Source organism: Condylura cristata, unplaced genomic scaffold (genome assembly GCF_000260355.1).
Source record: "Condylura cristata isolate star-nosed mole 26May11 unplaced genomic scaffold, ConCri1.0 scaffold00019, whole genome shotgun sequence".
Classification (NCBI taxonomy): domain Eukaryota; kingdom Metazoa; phylum Chordata; class Mammalia; order Eulipotyphla; family Talpidae; genus Condylura; species Condylura cristata.
Genome location: NW_004567120.1, coordinates 13,485,048 through 13,509,754, shown reverse-complemented (window position 1 = coordinate 13,509,754; position 24,707 = coordinate 13,485,048). Strand labels below are relative to the sequence as shown.

General features: G+C 37.2%; 1 protein-coding gene across 1 annotated transcript; it reads right to left on the bottom strand.

The window, feature by feature from the left end:
* Nucleotides 1–2,797: 2,797 nt before the first annotated feature.
* Nucleotides 2,798–24,693, bottom strand: FAM199X (family with sequence similarity 199, X-linked). Its single transcript, XM_004685670.1, has 6 exons — nucleotides 24,375–24,693; nucleotides 15,516–15,735; nucleotides 6,060–6,209; nucleotides 5,655–5,816; nucleotides 4,310–4,576; nucleotides 2,798–3,035 (listed from the first exon to the last, which is right to left on the bottom strand). Exons 1-6 carry the CDS (start codon nucleotides 24,569–24,571, stop codon nucleotides 2,865–2,867), a joined length of 1,167 nt encoding a protein of 388 aa, XP_004685727.1. The 5' UTR covers nucleotides 24,572–24,693; the 3' UTR covers nucleotides 2,798–2,864.
* Between the last annotated feature and the right edge of the window lie 14 nt (nucleotides 24,694–24,707).

The following is a 24,707-nucleotide window of genomic DNA, read 5'->3' as shown; positions in this document are numbered from 1 at the left end:
GGGGAGACACATTTACTCTAATGTCAATCCCTACAGATGAGAGCGGAAACAAATTTCACATTTTAATTGGTTAGTTTATATTCAAAAAGAAACAATTCAGGTGGATTTGTTTAAACTGAACTCAGCAATAATTATTCAGAGATAAATATTATTATTACTATTCAGAGATAAATAATTCATATTTAAATTAATTGAGCATTAAAACAGAAAAAAGTATAGCATATTAACAAAGGCCACTGAATTTTTAATTTCTTTCTGCTGGGTTTTTGTGGGGAAGGGGCTGGATGGAAAGACTGTAAAATCCCCTTCTCCCAGCATACGCACACACACTGTCTTGATTTATTTATTTTTAAAGATTTATTTATTTATGCATACAGAACTGGGGAACAGGCCAGAGGTGCAGAGGTGTTGAGAGGATTCACCAGAGAGAGTGGAGAGCAGAACAGGCAGACTGATGAAGTACACTGCTGAGGGGAGCAGCGGGCGGGTCAGGAGAGGCGGGGATTGAACTCATGCTCAAGTGGCTTTAGCTTCTTAGTGCTGTGCTTTAACCCGCTGTGCTACCAGGGAGGGCCTGTCTTGATTTATTTTAATCAGAAGAGAGTATTTTCATCTCCTCAAAAACAATTTTATGAACTATCCTTAATTTATAGTACTATGAAGACAGTGCATCCAGTCAGTCTGCACAAAATTTCATGGCAAACTTTATTATAAAAACACAAACCTTTATAAACTGTTTTAAATTAGTATCCTATGCTTTGGTAAATATGTTTAATAGCGTCTTAAGTTAAATCTAAGGTACTAAGACAATGTGATTGATTGTTAGATGTGAAGAAGAACTGGTCTTATTACATCAAGACCATGTTTAGGATTTTCTTTTACTAGTCACTAGCAAGTAAATTCATTCCAAGTATTTAACATAAATGCTGCTGAATGGTTTCCAAAAGTGGCCTATTTTCCTTGGAGAGTAGGTAAGGAACAGGCAATCATCCTCTAGGAGTTTGCTTTTGTTAAGAGCAAGCAGAAAATTCAGCTGTATTTGCTCTTTTCTCCACTTCATCTTCCTGTGCTCGGAAGGGAAGGTACCAGGAGGCTAACCCTTTGTAACTTCCCCAGAGAATCTGGTGTCTATCCCCTGCTCTCTTTGGGCCGCTGCTTAGGTGCACCAAAGAGCAGGTAACAGGAAAGTCAGAAGGACTACTCCAACTGACAACCATACACACATATATGTCACTACGCCAGTAAAATTTAAAGTATGAATTTAGTAGTCTTCAAAATGTTTCAACCATACCACAGATCTCAGCAAAGCTGCAATATATCAAATGGTATCCTCAGTTTCAACTCTAACTCAAAGAACTAAATGAATAAAAATTTCAAAACCTGTGACTGTGAGCAAAGGTTAAGCCTTTAGAGCAAAAATGTAACCCCAAAATTTAAAACAAAAATTACGTCGCTAATCTTTTCTTAATGAGCTACTTATGACAAAAAGTTTAACAAGAAAGTTGAAAACCTATCAACATCTAACTCTAGAATTAAAAAAAAATCAACTACAATTCCTCCCACAGAATCATGAATAACTCCCAGGTTATCCATAATGAAGAGAAAACTACAAAATTCAGAAAGCAGCTTGATTGTCAGTAGTTATCAGTTTCCATCTTCTTTAACACAAGTGAATGATTAAAGACATGTGGTAGAAGAAAAGGAATCACACTACTTCTAATGTTCATGGTACACTCTCCGTGAAAACATCTAATGAAATCCCAAAATTTCACATTTTAAATTAGAACTCTATAATAATCAGAAAGCTAAGGTGTTTTCTGTATCTCTCTGTTCTGTGTATTTCTAACACGTTACAGAGAAATAAACTAGAAATCTAAGCGTTTACTTTAGGTAATTTTGAACATTAGCTTATTCACAATCAAGAAGCTATTATACCAAAATATTTAAAAATGAGAGTTGTGCTGAGAAAAAAAAAAAAACAACTGCAAAAAGAATATGAAAGAGAGATTTTCTGCCTTTGAGACACATTCACAACCAAAATTTTAGAAAGCAGTGGAAAAGTAGTATCAGTTGTTTGACTGAATAGCTTTCTCCATTTGACTATGAATATAGCATCAAGTTTAATAGTCAGTTACTAGTAGCACTGTTTCCTCAGTAGTCATCACTTACATAAAAGGTTCCCAATTTACATAAAGGTAGAAATGAAATCAAAGCTAACAGTAAAGACATTAGGGCCTGTTTTTACACTTTTGTGTTAATAATGAATGAAATCAGAACTAAATCTAATGAAGGCACTATTGTAAACATCAATCCACACCACAGCCCCACAACCTCAAAAACAGATTTCCACTAAGAACTGAGAACTATGCTATGGCCCTTTAAAAAAGTAAACTATGCAACTGAAACATTCCAAAGAAAACTGAATTGTGTATATATCCTGACACAAGAAACTACTTGTCAGCAGTACCTTGAAATCTTCTAAACTGTAAAAGTACTAGTTCTTGAAAAAGCCCACTTACCCACACTAAAACTTAAATAGTCAAAACATTTACCTAAATCAGTGGTTCCTAGAACTAGAGTATGCAGCAGAATAACCTGGTGGTTGTTACAACAGAATGCTGGGCCCATACCCAGGGTTTCTAATTCACTAGGTCTGGGGTGGGGCCTGATAGTATGCATTTCTAACAATTTCTCAGATGATGCTAAAGCTGCTGGTCCAGGGACCACCTGCTGAGAACCACTGGCCTAAATTATTAATGGTATGTCAGCACAGCCCTAATTAAAAGTTTGGTCAAGATGCATGTAAACAAATAGGGATAGAATACTTTAATGCTTAAAAGAGAGTGCTGAGAAATCCACCCTGATTACATCAAAACATCTACATCTGCTTCGTGGTCTTCTTCAGTCACTTTCAAGGACAGAACTTCTTCATTAAGGAAGAGCCCACTGAGCCTCTCCTTCCGGGCCTGCCTCTGCTCTTTCAGCTGCCTCTTGCGTAAGGCCTTCTGCTGTAACTTCCGTTGCTTGGATCTCTTCTGTCAAAAGAAAAATTTCTAAATCAGTAAAGTTCAGTTCTGGCATATACACCCCAAAATTGGTTTATGGATCAAATTATCTACTTCCAGAATTTTTACAGATGCCACAAGTCCTCAGCAATATGATAGTGGTTCCACTTATTAACCCACTGGCTTGAAAATGATAACTACAAGATTCTATATTTATGTTATATATAAATATATTTATGGTTATATAAGTAAATATGGCATATATATTATGAACCAGTGACTCTTCTAATAAGGAAGGGACAAAACTTGATCATTTTGACTTGTTATGGGTAGCCATTTCAGACTTTAAAAAAATTAAAGAACAACAGTGTGAGTGCAGAATAGACAGTCAACAATTCTGAATACAAACATGGAGAACATTCTAAAATCACTAATGATTATGATTTTAAGGTGCTCTTCATTCAAAAGCAATAGCAATTCTATATGTCTTGGAAAGAATCATGTAGTTTTCATATTAAGCAAATACCATCTTAAAAGCCCACTAGAAACTCAGTGGGTACTCTATGCCTTGTCACTAGTGACTGATGCCAAGAAGGAGCGACCGCAGATCAAAAGGAATCAATCCCTTGGCAACCAACAAAACTGGCTATGTTTCTGCTATTTAAGTAAGAGCCAGGAAGGGAATCATGTATCTTCCAGTCACCACTGGGTTCCCAAAGAGACACTGAGACAGGCTTATCAACCTTAAGTTAGCTCCAGACTGTCACCACTGCAACAAGCTGAATCCCTCGAGCTAAGAATCACACTTGTATGTCCTACTTTGTGCCCAATGTTTTACAGAAATTTTCAACTGTAAAGAGAGAAACTAGAGAAAGCACTAGAACATTTCTTTAAAGAGTTTAGAAGAAACATTCAACAGTGAGACAGTTAATAAAACATGTCAACATACAAGACATACAGAACACTCTTAGGAGCAATAGACAGCAACATCAGCAACATAGTGAGCTCCGCTTAGTAGCGAGTTGCAGTCAATACTGCAGTCTTGAGACTCAGTCATTATTTCCATCAATTTATCTTACTTCAAACAGACACAAAAATCAGATAAAATTGAATGTGATGTGGCTGTAGGTCAAAACGGTATTGGGTTGTGATCAGCAGCAGAGTACCCTGCTTGATCAATGAAAGAAAACCCAAACCCACAGCATCTCTACTGCAGGGTAAGTTTAACTCTTCAAGAAATTTATATGAAGGAGTACAGGTGTTAATATTGAAAGGTAAAGTTTTGTACTGATTAGACGTTTTACTTTTGAATCCCGAATCCGCTCTGCTGCACTTGCAGACAAGTTGCTGTCACTGTGTGCTCGACTCATGTTGGCACTGGAGTTTGAAGCAGAGTTTCCAACACTGGACCCACTGCTGCTTGCAGAACTGACCATGCTGGCACTGCTGCTGCTGGCGCTGGCGCTGGCACCGCTCACTCCACTGGTGCTTGAACAACTAAAGTTGCTTCTCTTCCAGGCCTCTCTTGCAGGCCGCTGTCGAGGACTATGCTCCTTGATATAGTTTCTGACCTTTGGACACACAAACACGGGTTAGTGCTGCTCCTTGGTGTCCTGCCTTCAAATTACTAGAGAAAAGAAAATTACTTAGTGGAAAAGGTTATCAAAAGTACTACAGGGTTACACAGATTTATGGAATATAAGGACAAAAGATATATCTAAATATATAAACACGTACCAGAAAAATGGACAATGCTTAACAGTCTATAATGTATATTATGGAGCAAAATTTAAAAAGCACATAGAAGGTAAGTAAATGGAAGACTACTGGCCTCCAGAATTTAAGGTTATAAGAAAGTAATATTGATAAACACAACAATTTAAAATTGATTCTTTTAACGGTCTCCATTTAAGGTGATGTAAGTAAGCTGCTCATTATAGCTAAAATTAGGATGTCTCCTAAATCTTGGCTAGGCGCCCATGGTACATGGATTCAAAAGCAAGGGATCATATATCATATAATGAAAAATGAACTGGAATGTAGAAAATGAGAGTGAGTTTGTTGACAGAAATGCTGAAATGAAAGAAATTTTTCATAAATGATTTATATAAAACTCCAAAGTTGAACATAAGTATTATATTTAGCTATAAACCAGAGAAAGACAGCAGTAAAGAACGTATTTAGAAAATGTCAGAAATGTGTATTTCAGAATATCAGAAGGAAAATACATTGTACTTTACCCCAGCCAGGCTTATTTCCCTCAGCGGCTTCGATCCCTCAACTCAAATGTTCACTTAAGTCCAACTCTCGATAAGGTATTTTGATTCTTTCTGTCTTTTGTAAGGTGAGTTAGAATAAATCTATACCTTAAGCATAACCATGCCCCTTAAGTGGTATCATTGTTTCAAAACATATGCAATTAAAATGTGGATTCTAGGTCCAAGCCACGATCTTAGAAAGGTGAGATGTACATAAAAGCTCTTTAAATCACATGTTCTCAAATATGAACATCATTTTCCCCCTAATACTGCAACTCACTGCAGTGGCTTTGACCTCAATTGTCAACACATTTACATGATTGTTCAAGCCTATGTTTCATACAACAATGGTATTTTTAGTAGCTACACAGTGTGTATTTTCTTTACATACCTGCTTCAATTTTTCATCTGTGAGACAGTTAAGCTCAATAATAAACTCACTGTCTGTAGGGGAGATTTGAGCAGAAGGATCAATTATTTTAATAATATCAAGTTGCTCCCGAAGACCCATCTCTGTACTGACTTTCCGACTCAGATATTCAATATATTCCACCTATGTGATGAAAAATTACAATAAAGATCAGTGTCAAAACCTCTCATCTTTCAGTATGTCATTAAAAATGTGTTTAAATATCAGAAGCATTTACTATTACTCTTGTCCCCTGCAAGACAGTTAAAATTCAAATTCAGATTTACTAAGCAATCTACATTTACCCAGTAATTATAAATGAAAATAAACTGAACTTCACATATTCTCTCCTTATATGTTTTTAGTTAACGACATTGTGACTTGTACCTGTTCATCATTTGTCATTGCACTCCAAGGAAGATCATCTAAATTCCGGTGCTTGTTTTTCTTTTTCGGAAGCAGGCAAGGTGAACTTGGAATACTGGGTATGACATCAGAAAGCACATCACTCCCACTGGCAATGTCACTACCTGGTAACTTTATAAAAATAAGAGGAAACAGGGAAAGTAAAAATTTAAAAGTACACTTAATGTATTTCATAACCCTTCAAGCTAATTAAAAACTATTTTAATAAAAGACTAATGACAGAGAATCAGAAAACATTCATTCTGATCCACTCCTATTTTTAGACAAATCAGTATATTCTTTGTGTAGTCATTTATTCAATGAGAAATATTTCCCAGAAGCTTAAAATCATAATCAAGACTTGATAAAATACAAACTAAAGAGCTGATCATCATTAAGGCTTTTAGTTCATAATGCAAAAGCATGCATAATGAGCGAGGAGCACTGGTCTCCATCTCAGGAGACCTGAGTGAGCTGACATACCTGGCTTTTGCCGGCACTGTACTGGACATGCTGCCTACATAAAGACAGACTGTGCTACCTATCTTCAGGTCTGTGCTAACAACTTTGACACAATTAAAATAATTTAATTATGCTGTTAATAGAAAACAAAATATGGTACAGATCAGAAGCATTATGAGAGAGAAATTAGCAAAAAAGACAAAGGGTCATGGAGACAATGGAGACATGCAAGTCTCATATACACAAAATTTAATCAGTTTAAAGTGATATGCACACCAAAAGTAAGTGATAATTTTATATTGCCTACTAAAAGCCAGTTAGGCTAGATTTAAATTCCTAACAACTTTATGGAGGAACAGCCGACTTACAGAGAACTGTGTCCAACTGGATGGATTTGGACCCATGCATATAAACGTTTGCGCAACCACAGGCAAGGTAATAAACATATTTATTACCTCTGGAAATCAGAATGGATTTCATTTAAAAAAATATATTTACTTATGCTTACAGAACTGTGGTACAGGCTAGAGGTGTGGGGGGTTGAGAAGATTCACTAAAGACAGAGTGGGGAACAGAACAGGCAGACTGACAAAGTATATTGCTGAGGGGAGTAATGGGCGGAACAGGAGAGAGGTCTGCCACACCATGTGGGTCACCTCCCTGGCCGGGATCCAATTTGTGCTGCAGTGGCTGCAGTTAGCTTCATAGTGCTGTGCTTTAACCTGCTGCACCACCAGGGAGGGTTCTTGATTTCACTTTAAAGAAATGTGCTTAAGTTATCCATCAAAAAATAATATTGTACAAGGAGTACATAACAACTTCCAAAATCTTGATAAGGTACAAATTCTTGATAAGGTACAAAATATCACCCTTTCTGTTGTGCTGTAAGACTTTGTAATTATATCTAAACTCTGAATAATTACTAGGTATTGGAAGTTATCAAAAGAGAAAGGGAACTTTAGTCACAAAGAAGACTACAATCACATGTATTTGGCCTCCAATTGCACCCACAGTACTGAATAACAGGTAGAAGGGATTCAAAGGGGTGTATAAGCCACAGTCCGTATACAAGAATTTAGGTCGATAAAATAGTAAGAATATATACAGTAACATAAACACACAATTATACAACATAGCACATGATGAATACTAAATTTAAGATGACAGGTCATCATCAAAGGAAATATCTAGCTGTGGATGGAAACTGCAAAGTTAAAGCTTAAGAGCACTGCAGGGGAACGGGATTGGGGAGTCAACAGCATAGAAGAGTGAAGCCATAAAACTAGGGTAGATCACTGCAAGGTGACCATGATGTTCGGAATGAATTGTCTAACCTGGCTACAACTCTTAAGAACCACATTTTCACTCTGACAGTTACTGATGAGTCCAAGTGCATAAGTAACTTCCAACAATTTATACGACTTCCTTTACAATCTCATCAACACTGTTTGAATTGTTCACTCTTGGCCCTAATACTATCAATGTCATTAAAGAATGGCTGTTGAATGTGCACATGAAAGCCGCCTCTTTTTTGGTCTTTAATGTCAAAAAAGAAAATACTTTGCTATTTTCCCTTTGAAAGACTTCCAATCACAATAGTACTAACCCAAAAATCAATCAGAGGTTCCTAAAGCAAAGCATGATACTCCTTATCAGATGAAAGGCCTCGACCTACACTTCAAGCTACTTTGATAAACAGAGAAAAGAATTCTCAAAATCTATGTGTCAAAATTTAAGAAAAATTTTCATGTAAATCTTTAGTGAATATTTGCTAGGTGCCAAATGTTATGTCAAACAACTGAAATTTGTGCCTTTAATTCTGGCTATGTATCTGTTAGGAGTGGAGTTGTAAAAAAAGGCAATTCATGGCTCTTTGGTCGCTTTATTCAGGGAGAAGTGAATTGATTCCAAATTGAGTTCAAAACCTCTGGTCACTAGCTCTGTGATGTTGTGGATGTCAGCTTGCTTCTTTGAGTCTCAGAGTGTTCACTTAAGTTATGGTTCATACAATTCACTCCAAACGTCTGAATGTGGTTAGAAGTTTAAATGTTGTTAAAGGTTTACATGTGGTAACATGTCTGCCATATAGGTGACACTCAGTAAACAGATCTACCTTTCTTTTCCCACTTCTGTCATGGTTTTGGACCCCTGAAAAAGGGGGGCATTAGCCCTCAGAGAATGCCATATGTCGCTCACATGGATTAAGTCTCACAAGGTAGTATCTCAGAATGACAGAAGTGGGGGGAAAGGCATTCAGGTAAGGGGAACACTTTAATGAAACCATGCATTAAAAAGACAGTGGAGGCTCTCCCTGGTAGCACAACGGGTTAAAGCACAGCACTAAGAAGCTAAAGCCACTTCAACATGAGTTTGATCCCTGCCCCGGAGCTGACCCACATGGCGCTGCAGACATCTTCTGACCCTCTCACTGCACCCCTCAGCAGTGTATTTCAGTCAGTCTAACTGTTCTGCTCCCCACTCTGTCTCTGGTGAATCCTCTCACCGCCCCTGCATCTCTGGCCTGCACACCAGTTATGTATGCGTAAATAAATACATCTTTAAAAAAAGAAAAAAAAAAGACAGTGGAGGGACACCAATATAACTAAAACAGAAAATCAGTGTTAGGGATTTGACAGTTCAACTGAATAACCAGAAAGCTGATATACAAAATGTAGGGGTAGGTCAATACCATTTTCTTAGAAGAAGAAACATGATGAAACCAGTTGAGGGAAGATGAGTTCAAAAGGCAGTAAGGGGACCAAACTAAGAGATGATAGAATGGAATTAGACGGGAAATTCTTCTCACTGGCCTGGACTAAGATAAACAAAAATGGAGAAAACTGATACAGAAATGTAAGTTTTTAATTGAAAAATAACTTATAAAGTTGTTTGATAACAGAGAGGATAACGAGAACAGTGCGATAACCTCAAGCTGAGAACAGAAGAACACTATCATACATACAACCCATCCAAGGTGGTTCACTCATAGGCCTCAGTTTTTACAGCAAGGAGACCTGTAACCAATGTTACAGATCTTCTAGTCCAAAAACCTTATTTTACAAAGAATAAAAATTATGTCTGGGGATGGTCAGACAATTCGTGATAGTATCCACGTAGGACACAAATCCAGTTCTTCCAACTATGCAGGCCATCTTGCATTGCAGGAAGTTTGGAATGAGAAAACAATGCAATTTGGGATATGAAAAGTTTGCAGTATTAATGAGAGAAGCAAGTGTAAGGATCATTTTAAATAAGTCATTTTCAACTATACTTTAGATGTCACAAGCAGCCTATTTTTTCCTTTGGAAACATAATTGGAAGTTACATTACTGACCAAGAACTCAGCCATCAGCTAATATGGTAACATTAAATAACAAGGTCATCCAAGTGGAAATGTCAAGCAGTCACTACTGGAGAATCGAGAGCAGAACAGCAGATATACAGCAAAAATAATTGTATGAGTTCATATATATTTATTAGAACAGCAATTTTCCATTTTATAACAGATAATGTATTTCAGGATAAAAATGTTTAATAGTTCTCATTCCCATATTTTTCATGGGTAACGCTATTTGGTAGACTTACAATCAGTAACTGTGACATGTAAGAAGAATTAAATCAAACCTTTGCGACATTTTCTGCAGTATGCAGCAAAATTTTATGAATAAGCTCATTTCTGTAACAACTGATGTGTAATTTCAGATTACTCCTCCAGGTTTTAAGTATGACAGCTGAATTACTCACTCTGTAAATTTTCGATGCTCTCCTGCTCAACAATAAAATAATCTCAAGCACTAAGTCTAGTTAAATATATCTTTCGTAATAAAAGGACTGCAGAGAAAAGAATATTAGGAGCAAAACAAAAATGCCTTGATGCTACTTCAGATGCTTTAGTGCTATTTCATCCTAAGATTAAAATCCTACCTTATCAAGTAGTTAATATTTCCCTTCCCAGAGTCTGTGAACATTTATATTTACTTTAAAAGTAACTGAAACAGCTTTTAAGAAGATTTAAACAAATGTAGTCATTTTAAAATAACAACAGAGGTAATATAAATTTTTAAATTACAGTAAACCATTTGGGGGTCTGTATTAAGCCTAACACATAATTTGTAATTATCTTCTTGGATAATTTACTGCTCATCATTATGAGGTCTGCTAAAGACAAGAGAGCATTTTAAACCTTTCAGCGTACTTAAATAGCAAATATCCATGGTAACAGAGTACCCACACTCCAATTTCCCAACTGGGAAAACACATTACTAAGACAGACCTGATTTGTGTTCTAGAGCCTTAGTCATTCATTTACATTAGTGGTGAGTGGTTAGGGATAGCTTTATACTCTTAACTATGCATAAAATGAGTGAAGAAGTCAGCAATTAAAATTTTAAAATCCCTGTCACCATGAAATATTATAGATGACAAGAATTCTAAATAAGTCACATGAAATAAGCAGGAAACAACATTCCTTAGAATTATCAGAACTCTAATTGAATACACCTCATTATGAATTCTTATAGTCTGATTTTAAATACAAAGTGTACACCTGGGCAATAAAAGCAGGGCGCAATAAAAAGTTACCCACACAGGTGCTTACTACTGTGTTACCTAGAATAGAAAAAAATTGAAACAAATGTAAATATGGGAATAACAAACACAGTTTTCACAAGTTCAGGCACATCCAGTACCAGCAATATTATGGGGTCACTGAAGTCACTATTAAAATCATGAGAAAAATCTGTGTATTAAGTGATAAAATCTAATTACAGTATTCTATCCAGAAGGGAACACCCCTAACTTATTCTATAAAACCAAAGTCATACACAAGCATCACAAAAACAGCCCAATGTCCCTAATGAATAAAGATACCAAATTCAGTATTAATATTCTCCTTTCAATATATACTATGAACAATTAGGATTTCTTTCATATTATAGAATGAAGGGAAGAAACTGCATCATCATCTCAATAGATGCAAAGTATCTGACAAAATCTAATAGCCTGTCTAATTAATACACTAAAACTAGGCACAGGAAGGGAAAGCCTCAATATGAAGGGGCATTTAAGAAAAACCTGCAGCTGACATTAACTCTATAGGGTAAGAGTGACAGCTTCTCCCTAAGATTAGGAAAAAGACAAGAATCCCTTATTTGCCACATCTGTTCAACAATATTCTGGAGATTTAGTCAGAGCTATTAAGCAAGGAGGAAAAAAAGCTATCCAGGTTGAAAAGGGAGAAGGGATACCGTATTAACAGATGACACAATCTCAAATGCAGAAAACCTGAAAAAATCCATACAGAAAATAACATATGTAGATTAAAATTAACAAGTGAGTTCAGCAAAGTAGCAGGATACAAAATAAACATACCAATGACAATGAAATTAATGATTTCATTTGCAACAGCAGCAAAAGAATATAACATTTATAACTGAATTGACTCAAGGTAGTACTAGGCTTGGACATGAAAACAAAAATATTACCAAAAGAAATTGAGAGACCTAAGTAAACAAAGACATTCCTTCCATGTTTACGTGTTTTTTTTTTTTACTGTTATTAAGATGCCAACATTATTTAAGTCGATTTATAGATACAATCCAATCCTACCAAAATCCTAATTGCTCTTTTGGCAGAAATGAACAGCCTGATCCTAAAGTTCACATGAAATTGCAATAAGGACCCCAAATAGCTAAAGCAATCTTAACAAAGAATAAAACAGAAAGACTCATGCTTATTTCAAACCTTACTACAAAAGTGGAGTAATCAGAACAGCATGCTACTGGCATAGAGGCAGACCTGTACATCAGTGGGATAGAATTGAGTTCAGAACTAGATCTATATGAATATGACCAATTTTTGCAACAATGGTGCCAAGGATACTTGAACAAAGAACAGTTTTTCAACAGTGTTAAGTCAGTTGCATATTAAAATGAGAAAGGATGAAGGCCCTCACTGGTGGCGCAGAGGGTTAAAGCCAGCACTAAGAAGCTTAAGCCACTTGGCATGAGTTCGATCCCCGTCTGCCCCAGAGGTGACCACATGGCGGGCAGACCTCTCCTGACCCGCCCGCTGCTCCCCTCAGCAGTGTACTTCGTTGATCTGTCTGTTCTGCTCCCCACTCTGTCCCTGGTGAATCCTCTCACCCTCAGCATCTCTGGCCTGTACCCCGGTTCTGTACAAATAAATAAATAAATCTTTTTAAAAAATGAGAAAGGATGAATCTGGAACCTGTCTTGTACCATATACAGAAAGTAATTCAAATGGGTCAAAATCTAAATGTAAGAACTAAAATTCTGACAAGGAAAAAGGTGAAAATCTTCAGGATTTGGATTAAGCAACTAATTTTAAAATATATCAGAGGGATAATTCAAAAAATAAACTTCATTAAATTAAAATCTGTATCAAAGGACACTCACTTACACTATCAAGTGAAAAGACAACCCACAGAATGGGAAACATTTCTGCAAATCATATATGTGATAAGGGCCTGGCATATAATATATAAAGCATTCTTATAATAAACAACAAAAGACAAATGATACAATTTAAAAATGAGCAAAAGACTTGGACATACATTTTTCCAAAGACGATACAAATGACCAATAAATACATGAAAAGATGCTTAACAACATTAGTCATCATGGAAATAAATGCAAATCAAAGCTACAGTGAACTATCACTTTATGTGCAATAGGATGGCTATAATAAAAAAGACAAAACAATGGCAAGTGATGACAAGGATGCAGAGAATCTGAAACTCAAATATATTGCTGGCGGACTTGTAAAATGGCAAATAGCCCCTTTGGAAAACATTTTGGCAGTTCCTTAATCACTTAAATATAAAGTTATCACACCACCCAGCAATTCCACTTCTGAGTGTATACCTAAGAGAATTAAAAATACACATCTATGTGAAAACTTGTACCTGAATGTTCATAGCAGTATTATTCATAATAGCCCCAAAGTGAAAGCAACCCACATGTCTATCAACTGATGAATGAATAAATGAAGTGTAGCGTGTGCATACGATGGAATATTCAGCCATAAAAAGGAATTTGAATGGACTGAATGTTTGCATCACTCCATCCTAAATCCATTATCTTCAAGTCCTAATTCCCACTGTGATGGTATCTGGAGGTAGGACCTCTAATAGAGGTGACTAGGAGAGGGTGGTGCCCTCATGATGGGACTAGCCACCCTGTAAATGCATACGAGAGCGCACAGCTCTCTCTCCCCGACATGTGAAGACATAGCAAAAGACAGGAAGGGACTTCTCACCAGAAACTGACCATGCTGACATTCTACTGTGTGAAATAAATGTTTGCTGCTTAAGCCACCAAGTCTATGGTATTTGTTATAGCAACTAGAGCTGACAAAAATGAAATACTGTCATATGCAACAACACAGACAAATCTTGAAAACACTATGCCTAATGGCTGCACGACAGTGTGAATATATTAAAAATTACTTAAAGTAAAAATTCTTTAAGATTATTAAAATGGTGAATTTTATCTTTATTTTTTGAAAGTTAAAAAAATTCAATCTAAGTAGTATGTTACTGCTTATAAAATATGTATTTGAATAAAATAAACTGTAAAATCAGAGGGGTTGGGAATTAAGTTTGTTCCTCTTTGAAAGTTCAATTTTCAGGGTAGCTTTGCAAGAAAAAAATGAAGCAACTTAAATATTCATTATTAGAGAAATGAGTAAATAAATTGCAATGCAGTTATCAGAAAGCATGAGATATATGACAGTTGAAAAAGCAAAAGGTAAAAAGGTGGCTGAATCCCATTTGTGTGTGTGTTTTTTTTTAAAGATTATTTATTTGTACATACAGAACTGGGGTACAGGCCAGAGGTGCAGGGGTGGCGAGAGGCTTCACCAGAGACAGAGTAGGGAGCAGAACAGGCAGATCGACAAAGTACACTGCTGAGGGGAGCAGCGGGTGGGTCAGGAGAGGTCTGCCACACCATGTGGTCACCTCCGGGGCAGGTGGGAATCGAACGCATGCTGAAGTGGCTTTAGTTTCTCAGTGCAGTGCTTTAACCCACTATGCCACCAGGGAGGGCCCTCATTTGTGTGTTTTTAATACTGCAAACATACTTGTATTTTCACAAGCTCTTAACAGTGGTACCAAGAGTGGAGTGCAACTTGGAGACATTTTTGTTATTCTGTGGTATTTGAAAATGCCATAAAAATTACTTGAAATAATAGTTGACTACAACTTCAGCTGGTTAGGTGGCTTGCAATCATAGCAGGCACTCAAATATGGAATAACTATATGCAAAGAAAGCTTCTCTTAAATAAATGTTATTCACAATCAGAAAATGGTTGCTGCCATAACATAATCTACACTTCCTGATCAACTGCCTCATCACAAACATTACCAAACAATTTTCTTCAGAGACATTTTACAGTTTATGTGCCACAAGAAGAAAAACTACTGTCTGGTGAAAAACATACAAACCTACAAGGAGAAAACAAATGGGAAATTATTTTGTATTTTGGATAACAAGAGTAAAAATTATGTATTTATGGTAATAGTGGTTGGTGGTCCAAGTTCAATAACATGGCCGTGATGTAAGGACACTGTGTCTATAAGGACACAAAGGTTACTCATCACAATGTAGGAAGAGTAAATCTGCTTGGATTCATGCATAAAAAGGTACTGATGACATACAATAATAGGAAGATTGTACAAGGAATAAACCACATGAAAATCTACAAAATGATACCTGTAGCATCAGAAGTTTAAAAGGTTACATATCAGCAAAAATATTCCATTTAATTCCAAATTGTCAAAACAATTCTTATTCCATCTAATTCTTAATATCGCCAAGGGATAGCCATGGGTGGATAAATACTAGAGATACATACTCTGAGGTAGAGACGAAAATATCAAAACAAAGTATTGCTTTCCATACTTAAATGTATTAAAATTGTCAATGTAAGACCAAAAAAAAAAAAAAAACCTACCTGCCATTCAAATTCGCTGTCTGACCAATCCCAGTAAGTGCTAATAGAAGAAGAGACATCACTGCAGACACTCCCTTCAGGGAATAGATCAAAAGAAGTGAAGTCTTGATCATCTAACAGGGAATAGCAATCATCTTGATCTCCAACAGAAACTGATGAAAACAGTTCCTCACTGCATTCTGAGCTGGCCACACTTGTTCCACAAGAAGTTAAGTTCCACCTTAAAAATATAATACAAAAGAAATCACAGCAGGAACTCAGAATCCACACAATTTAAAAATATTAATAGGATATACTTATGACTTTTATAAGGGATGTTAGTATATTTTTAGGTATGAAAGTGGTAGTGACTATTTTAAAAGTGCCCTTATCTTTTAAGGATATATAGTAAAATATCAATGAATGAAATGTGTCTGTGATATGTCCCAAAATAATAAGGAAATGATTGAGGAATGACTAGGGGCATTAATAACACATGTTGACATATGTGAGTAATTACTGAAGCAGGGTATATGAGATGCATTCCACTATTCTCTCTGCTTTCAGACCTGTCTGAAATTTTTTTTTAAAGATTTATTTATTCGTACAGAACTGGGGTACAGGCCAGAGATACGGAGGGTGAGAGGCTTCACCAGAGACAGAGTGGGGCACAGAACAGACAGATCGACGAAGTACAATGCTGAGGGGAGCAGCGGGCAGGTCAGGAGAGGTCTGCCACGCCATGTGGTCACCTCCGTCAGGGGCAGGCGGGAATCGAACTCATGCAGAAGTGGCTTAAGCTTCTTTGTGCTGTGCTTTAACTCGCTGCGCCACCAGGGAGGGCCCCTGTCTGAAATTTTTTATAATAAATATTTTTAAGGAAAAATGCACTTAAATTAGGAGTAAAGTAATATCTTATTCATAAAGACATAGAGCACAGAGGTTGTAAGTAAGCTCTGGAGTCATGAACTCAAATGTTTGCTTTGTCACTTGTCTGCTTGTTCAGTCTTAAGCAAAACACATGCTCTCCAAGCCTGTGCCTTCATCTTCGAAATATGGTTATCATGAAGATCACATGAGAATGCATACAGAACATTTAGCAGACAGGAAAAATACTCAATATATGGCTCTATTCTTATTATTATTACTAGCATTATTAAAGGAACAGCGTTGTCATTGCAGGGCGGAGAAAAGCAACAAAGCTCACAAGTACAAACTTAAGTATCTTAAAGTTTTTCCATAGCACTGCTATATATTATCATCGCAAGGAAGCCAACTTAAGAAGGTAGTGATGGAAATAAAAATGGCGAATAGACCCATTAGCCCACAATAAATAATCCAATATATTTTGGTACTTTTTTCCTACATGTGTATTTATTCTTTACAGAATGAGTACTCTGTGTGCATGTACTTTAAATATTCTGCTTTTTATCCACTTAGCATTTTCCCAAGTATATTACTTGAAAATATTTTAATGTCTATATAATAAATATCCCATTGACAGTCCAAATTATGACAGTTGTACCATCTTTTATTTAGCCTTATCCTCTCAATAATAAATATTTAGGCTTTTTCCAAATTTCTTGGGTATTATAAATAATACTGGGTGAACCTTTTTGTTCGTAATTACTTCTCCAAATAAAATATTATTTAAAAGGAAACTGAGTCAAAGGTCGAAAACTTCTAAAGTTGACAGTACAAAAATACTTTTCTGAAAGGCTGCTTCAATTAACACTCTCCAAAACAGTATTAAAGAGTGCTCTCTCACTTCACCCCAACATTAATAGCACTGGAATGTCCATTAAAATTTACCTGATAGTGGGGCTCTCCCTGGTGGCACAATGGGTTAAAGAACTACATTATGACGCTCTCCAAAGCCAATGCAGCATGAATTCGATCCCCAGCCAGGAAGCTGACCCACATGGCATGGCAGGCCTCTCCTGACCCACCCGCTGCTGCCCTCAGCAGTGTATTTTGTCAGTCTGCCTGTTCTGCTCCCCACTCTGTCTCTGGTGAATCATCTCACCTACCACATTTCTGGCTTGTACCCCAGTTCTGTAAGCATAAATAAATCTTAAAAAAAAAATTACCTGATAGCAACTGAGATGGAAAAAGGCACAAAATGATGAAAAAACAAACTATTATACTAAAAAAAAATTACCTGATAGGAGAAAAGAATTTTTATATCAATTTTATTTCTGTGATTGTTGCTTAGATAAAAATTAAAAATATGTATTAGCTATTTTGCTAGGACATCGGTGTTAATGTTTTCCTTCTTGATTTTATAAAAGTTCTTCATGCATTAGTGATATTAATTTCTTGTCCCCAGTGTTTGTTGCAGAGTTACATACTTTTTCTGCGGCCTCAAAACCTATGAGTATGTTTTCCTTTGTAAATTTCCACTAACTTTATAATATTAAGACTGTTCTTTGCTTCAGACGTAGCCTAGGCAATTAATCCTTAAAATAATTATTTAGTATTTCTGATACTAATAAGGTACTGCAATAAGTTCCTGAAGAAAGAGCCTGTTATTTATCTATTAATTGTTTCTTATCCTTCATTAAATCCAGTTTTTTCCTGAATTACGTATTTCATTTTATAACTTCCTCCATTTACCTATTAGGTTGCTTCTCATCCCTTCATTAAATCCAGTATTTTCTTGAACTATGTAATCATTTTTAAACTTCTTTCCTTTTACCTATTATTAGGTTGCTTCTCATCATTAGTTCCAAATTTTTCTTGAATTATATATTTCATTTTTTAACCCCTCCCCCCCCATCCATTTTGTATGGCTAATCTTAATTCTAAAGTTCCTGACTTAAAAGATTTGGGCAACCTGAAAATTTTAAGGCACCTTTTCTTTTGAGCTAATGGTATAATGTTTTAAAGCATGGAAACACACACTCTCTCTCTAAACTATTACAGTTCAGTAAATATAAAAGATGCAAATAAGCTTTTACAAATGGGCAAAAATCTAAAATTCACCTAAGAATTCTAGAATATACCCGGTAATACTCCCTAGATTCCTCATAGACTCCTCATGTAGGCAAATACCCTCATTAAAAAAAAAAAATCAACAAACCTGATAGAATTAACCAAATTTGTCAGATCATGCAACATCACCATAAGCTATGAATGGAAATCATAAATTCTGTTCTGGACACAGAAATGCATATCTAGGCTGTGTCCTGGCAAACAATTTTTCCCTGTCTTCAAATTATATGTGAATTATATTGACTTCCATATATTCACTCATAGACAAACATTCAGTATCTCCTGTGTCATGTCCTGTGTTATATGGTAGGAAAAGCTGTTAAGAAAGTTGTTTTCTATGAGAATATATTTTCAGTTTGCAAAAATTCTGTAGAAATGTGTCTCCCTCCACAAGAAATAACTTTCCTTCAAAAAACTGTGCCATACTTAATAATCTAACGATTAGATTACTGACAAGGAAGTCAGGAATTTGCTTGACTTTGTGCTCTTACTTTAAGGTTAGAAAAGTATGTTTCTCCATGTTCAAGATCTATGATTATATAAGAGAATTCTGGGTATTCTCAGAGGCCTTTTATTATGTTTTTTTAATTAACAATGGCAAGTAAACTGAGCTCATACTTACAGCAAGTCATTTACAATACAGCAAAACAGTACATTGTACTAATAAAGGTATTAAAAATTCTATTTCTAATTTGAAGATATTATTTTTATTATGTTAAGGCAATGTGAATAAAAACAAAATAGGAAACACCCACTGCTAGTAGGAGCATTAATATGGCATAATTTTCTGGAAAGCAATTTGATTGTATGTACGTATATATATGTATATATATATATAAAGAGCTTTAACAAGGTTTAGATCTTTGAACCCAGTAAGTGCACTTCTAGGAATATAACCTTTCCCCAAATAGAAATTTGGAAAAAACATTATTTACAAACAACATTATTTGTAATAGTAAAAAAAAAAAAAAAAAAAAAAAAAAAACGGGGGGGGGGAATGGAATGCCACAAAACATGGGGAATAATTAAGTGATATACCTGAGTACTGGTGTTTTCATAATCATTTAAAATACTATTTTTAGACTATTTCTTGGAAAGGGGAACACTTGCAATATAAGAGCAAATAACCTGGTCACAAACTATATATAGCTTGAACCTGATTTTTTAAAATTATATATGTAAATAGTGCATTACAATAAAATTACAATGTTGACAGTTGTTATCTTTAGGGAAAGGGATCAAAAGTGGTCTTCAAAGTTTTATAAGTACCCATGATTTTCTAAATTGAGCTTTTATAATAAAGTATGATTCTTTTAACTGTTCTGCTGGTTTTTTACATGTAATGAAAGCCCACTATGTGTGTGCTTAGCACTGAATTATTTATGTTTACAAAGCCCTTACATCTTATTCCATTAAGAGAAAGCTACGACCTAACATTAAGATCCTAGCTATAACCAAGAAATTACTCACAAGGGAAACTTTATCCATATCTTTAAAAAATGCTGAAAAGAATGCCAATGAAATGGGGTTTAACTCAGTAACAAGGCTTGCTGCTCAAATTTTAATTAAGAAAGTAATGCGAAGAACACTTATCTGCAAGGCTCTTCAGTAAGAACACACAAGATGATGACTTTCAATGGTACCTTGTCAAACGTAAGAAAAGTATGTGTGTGTACCATATACACACTCTTCTGCAGCACTTCCTCTCAGGTGGACCTAACCATTTACTCCTCACGATGAGTATCCAGCTAGTGAGCCCTGGAGAATAAAGTCCCACTATGAAGCTGATAAAATTAATTTCAAACCCAAGCCATGCATTCATCCTTGAGACAGTCCCTTATCATCACTGTATGCATCACTAAGTCTCTGCCAGAATCCCCATATAAACACCACTGGCCTATTATGCCCTAGGTCCAAAGTAAAAGCAAAACCTCCCAACTCTGCTTACTGTAACTCTCAACTGTCCTAGTGACCTCGCTGCCTTGGGATCATTCATTGCTGTGCAGTCTTGGAGGTAGAAACACTCCATGTCATCTGAGGCTAATTCTTCCACTTGGGCATAGAAGTTCATTGCATCGTTCTATTGTCATCCCACCCGTCCTGGTACTTTCAGCTTTCCCCTTTGTGTGAGCTGCTTCTAATGAAGTAAGATCTCAATTCTTAGGGGAAAAAATGAAGCAGAGCAAGAAACAAATGAAGAAATTTTAACTTCTTTCCACAATTGCTACCATATTTCCCTGCTAAATTTGTTGAAAAGTTTCTTTTACTCTCTCAAATTTGGACCCCATAGTTCTACTTTTATCATGCTACTATAATTTCTATTGCAAGTACTCCCAAATTTACAGTTCTAGCCTAGACAGTTTGCCTAAGCCTGGGGCTTATTCTCAATTTGTCTCAGCAAGTCCCCACACCAAATTATTCCTGCCTGTATTACCTATCATGGAACCTGGTTCTCCCACTTGCAACTCACAGCTCTTCTGTACCTGGAAGACATGAAAAGTGGGGCTGGTAAAAAAAAAAAAAAGGCACCATGGTTTTGGGTTTTGGTTTTTTTGGTTAATGGTGATTGAAACTGGGATTCTACAATCATATAACTAAGGAACTGATTTGTACAATAGTTCATTTTGTATCCTGCCAATTGGGTGTACATAAGTGGGGCACTGTCCTCCCACACACTTTTCACAATTGTTCAATGTCAAAGTAATGATGAACTACTGAAGGATGAAGAGAATACACTGAGTAGTTCATATTAACCTGCATCATTTCACAATTTAATTATAGGACATACCAACATCATTATTATCTATTCAATTTGACATTTATTTTTGATGATGGTGGAGGTTTCAGTGGGCAAGTGCTGAAAGAAAACCCACAATTACATCAGAAACATCCTGTCCCCTAAACAAACAAACAAAAAAAAAAAAGGTTTAAACACTATACATACTCCATACTGACATTTCAATCTAAAATAAGTTTTTTGGTTTACTGAAATTTATTCTCCCAAAATTTCAGACAAAAGATACTTCTAGGAAAGTGAATTCTCAGGAACCTGAGAATCTAGACCATTGATACACCAACCCAATTCACAGGCAATTCAGGTAGTCACTACCAACATTTAACCTTAGGGACTATAAGTAACAGTGCATGACTTTCTTAATGAAAACTGCATAGTCCAGAGTCCAATAAATGAGCAGTATGAAAAATGCCATCATCATAAGACCCTTATCAGTGGCATCACAAGTTTTCATGGCTATCTGAAAGTGGACCACTCCCATTTGGTTTGATTGGTTAGATTATTTTTGGGGCCTGGGGGTAATGTTACCATTAATTTATTTGTATGGAATAATTTTTAAGTGTTCCCAGACCCCAAAAATAACCAAATGACACCAAATAGAAATGTTCTACTTTCAGAAAGTAGGGGAAACGTTTATTGAAATAATCTTCACAGCTTTCTTATCAGAGGACAAGAGCAAAAATAAAGGAAAATTAAGTACCCACTGATAAGCACTCTATTTTCAGATATAGTTGTTTTATAAGGCAGAATATCAGTACTTAAATATTCAAGTCTGATTTTTGAATTATTGTGTGAATCAGAGAATGATGGGATGGCGGGGGGTAGTGACACGTAGAACTCTCAAAACTAAACTCTGCCCATATATTTAATCCAACTACTTTGCTTCTCACTGAAAAGAAATGGCTGAAAGCACATGGCCCTCTCAAATGCCACCTTGAGGAGAGGTAAAAAGGCAGAACATTCCAGAATGTTTAAAAAAGCAAGATAGCCTCATCTGTTAAAAGTAAGTATTGCTAATTCAGCTTCCCCTTACCTGTGCTAAAAGGGTATGGGAGGCCCTCCCTGGTGGCGCAGCGGGTTAAAGCACAGCACTGAGAATCTAAAGCCACTTCCTCATGAGTTCGATTCCCACCTGCCCCAGAGGTGACCACATGGCGTGGCAGACCTCTCCTGACCCGCCCGCGGCTCCCCTCAGCAGTGTACTTCGTCCATCTGCCTGTTCTGTTTCCCACTCTGTTTCTGGTGAAGCCTCTCACCACCCCTGAGCCTCTGGCCTGTACCCCAGTTCTGTATGCACAAATATATCTTTAAAAAAGGGGGGGTATGGGAAAAAATATATTACAACCCCTGCTGCCATTCCAAGCCTTCTGAAAAGTTGGGTAGGACAGGGAGAAGGCAACCAGTATCTAGGAAAAATAAAAACTGGAACCAAACAGGAACCTTCCCCTCTTTTTCACTGCTTTTAGGGAAAACAACCTTGACCTTATCACAGTCCAAGAAAAGGGTTGGAAAAGCACAGGGAAAAAGATTGAAGAGAAATTAACAGAGCAACATGTAAGAAATGTATTCTGTTTAACTTGCTCCAATGATGAAAAACTTAAATATCAAACATATGCAAAAGTATTCTTTTATTTTCTGATCCAAATCTTAATTAGCAAACGTGCAAAAAGTATTCTTTTATGCTATTTTCCAATGCAAATGACTCTAAACATATCATAAATATGTTACATTCACACTATAGTCACATCATGGGTTAAACAGACATCTGTGAGCTAGTGTCCAGGAAACTAAGGATCATTTACAACCTAGGAGCCATGAGTTCTGTTTCAAGTTTCATCACGCTCCAAAGCAGTGGTCTTGAATTCCTAACCAGGTTTTATGACCTTGAACTCAATCTTTTCATTCTGGGCCTCAGTTTCCTTTTTGCAATGATGATTTGATACAGTCCTAACTACCACTTCTTTTTCACCTTTTCAAAAGTGTTACAGTGATGTTCTGTATCATTAGTTAACTCTGAACACCTTGTAGGCAGGAGTCAGGTTTTATACATTCCTTGTACTTGCAGCAGCTCAGTAAATTTGCACTTATTTAAGGGGTGGAGACAAGTGGACAGACTTATTCATACTCATATTGGAAACCGAGATCAGACTGCAGAACCAGGCTCCTGAATTCATCTCTAGTATTTTTCATAGCTGAACCCTCCCCATTTTCTGCACAACTTCCCAGGCCTTTGCATAGAGATCTGAAGTATCCACCTAAATTAAAGGTTGGGACTATGTGTCAAACATCTTTATATCTCTCAAATTTGGTGTAACACTCGTGTTTGCTCGAGACAATTCTCTAAAACACTCCACCTTCCAATAAAACCAGGAAGCAAGTACACCCTCTGAATAAATTTGTGTAATAAAGTCCATCCTAAACCTAGCTCCATCCCTCCAGCTTAGTCAAGGAACATTCCAGATTTAATCTTAGACGTTTTGGCAGGGCCTAAAGTGGGAAAGTAAAGGGTATAAAAGAGGAAGGGGAAAAAAAAAAACTCGAATCCTATTTCCCAAAGCTTCATTAAAAAATGAGAAGTCGTGATGGTGAGTGGAGACAGGGCTTGAGACAGTTTAAAAATTCAAAACAAGAAGATACTAGCTTTCTAAATGCATCTTTCAGTGTCTCCGTGACTCGGTTTGGAGGCATCCGAAATCCACCCCAGAGCATACCGGAAATGGAAGGGGTTAAACTTTTGCGGGTGGATGGAAACTGGGGTTGGGGAGGGGTGGATCTACAAATCACGAGCGGGGGTTAGGGTATTCGTGGAGCCACAGATGCGGGCGGGAGGGGAGGGGACAATCGCTGGGGTCAGATGAATGGAGGGATGGGGTGGGGAAGGGAGTGTAAAATGCCGGCCGCGAGGAAAATCAGAGGGCAGGGGTGAAAACAGGGAGGGGGAGATGAGAAGGCGCGCCGGTCAGAGAAAGGCGGGGGAGGGAGCGAATGGAAGGCCGGACTGCCAGCAGCGTCGGCTCGGGGTCTGCCGGGGCTTCTCCGGCTCGAGGCGGGGGTGTAGGCGATCGGCTCTCGCCCTCGGCCGCGCTCCGTACCTGTTGGTGTGGAAGCGATGGAGCGGGTCGGTGCGATGGCAGGACGACAGCTGGCAGCCGAAGTCGCTGATGTCCAGGCAGCCCGGCTCCTCGCTCAGGCAGGTGCCCACCCCGCGAGGGGGGCCCAGCAGCGGGAAGGGTTCCTCCGGGGTTAGAAACTTTTCGTACGAAGTGGTGGCCGACGCCTCATCGGACATGGCTGCAAAGGGGCTGGCGAGAGCCCCCTCTCCGGCCCGGGGCTGCTCCCGCGCCCGCCCCTGCCCCCACTCTAACCTGTCCGCGGGGGCCGCAGCCGCTTCAGGCTGTGCCCGCTGCAGTTCCCTGGTCTGCTGA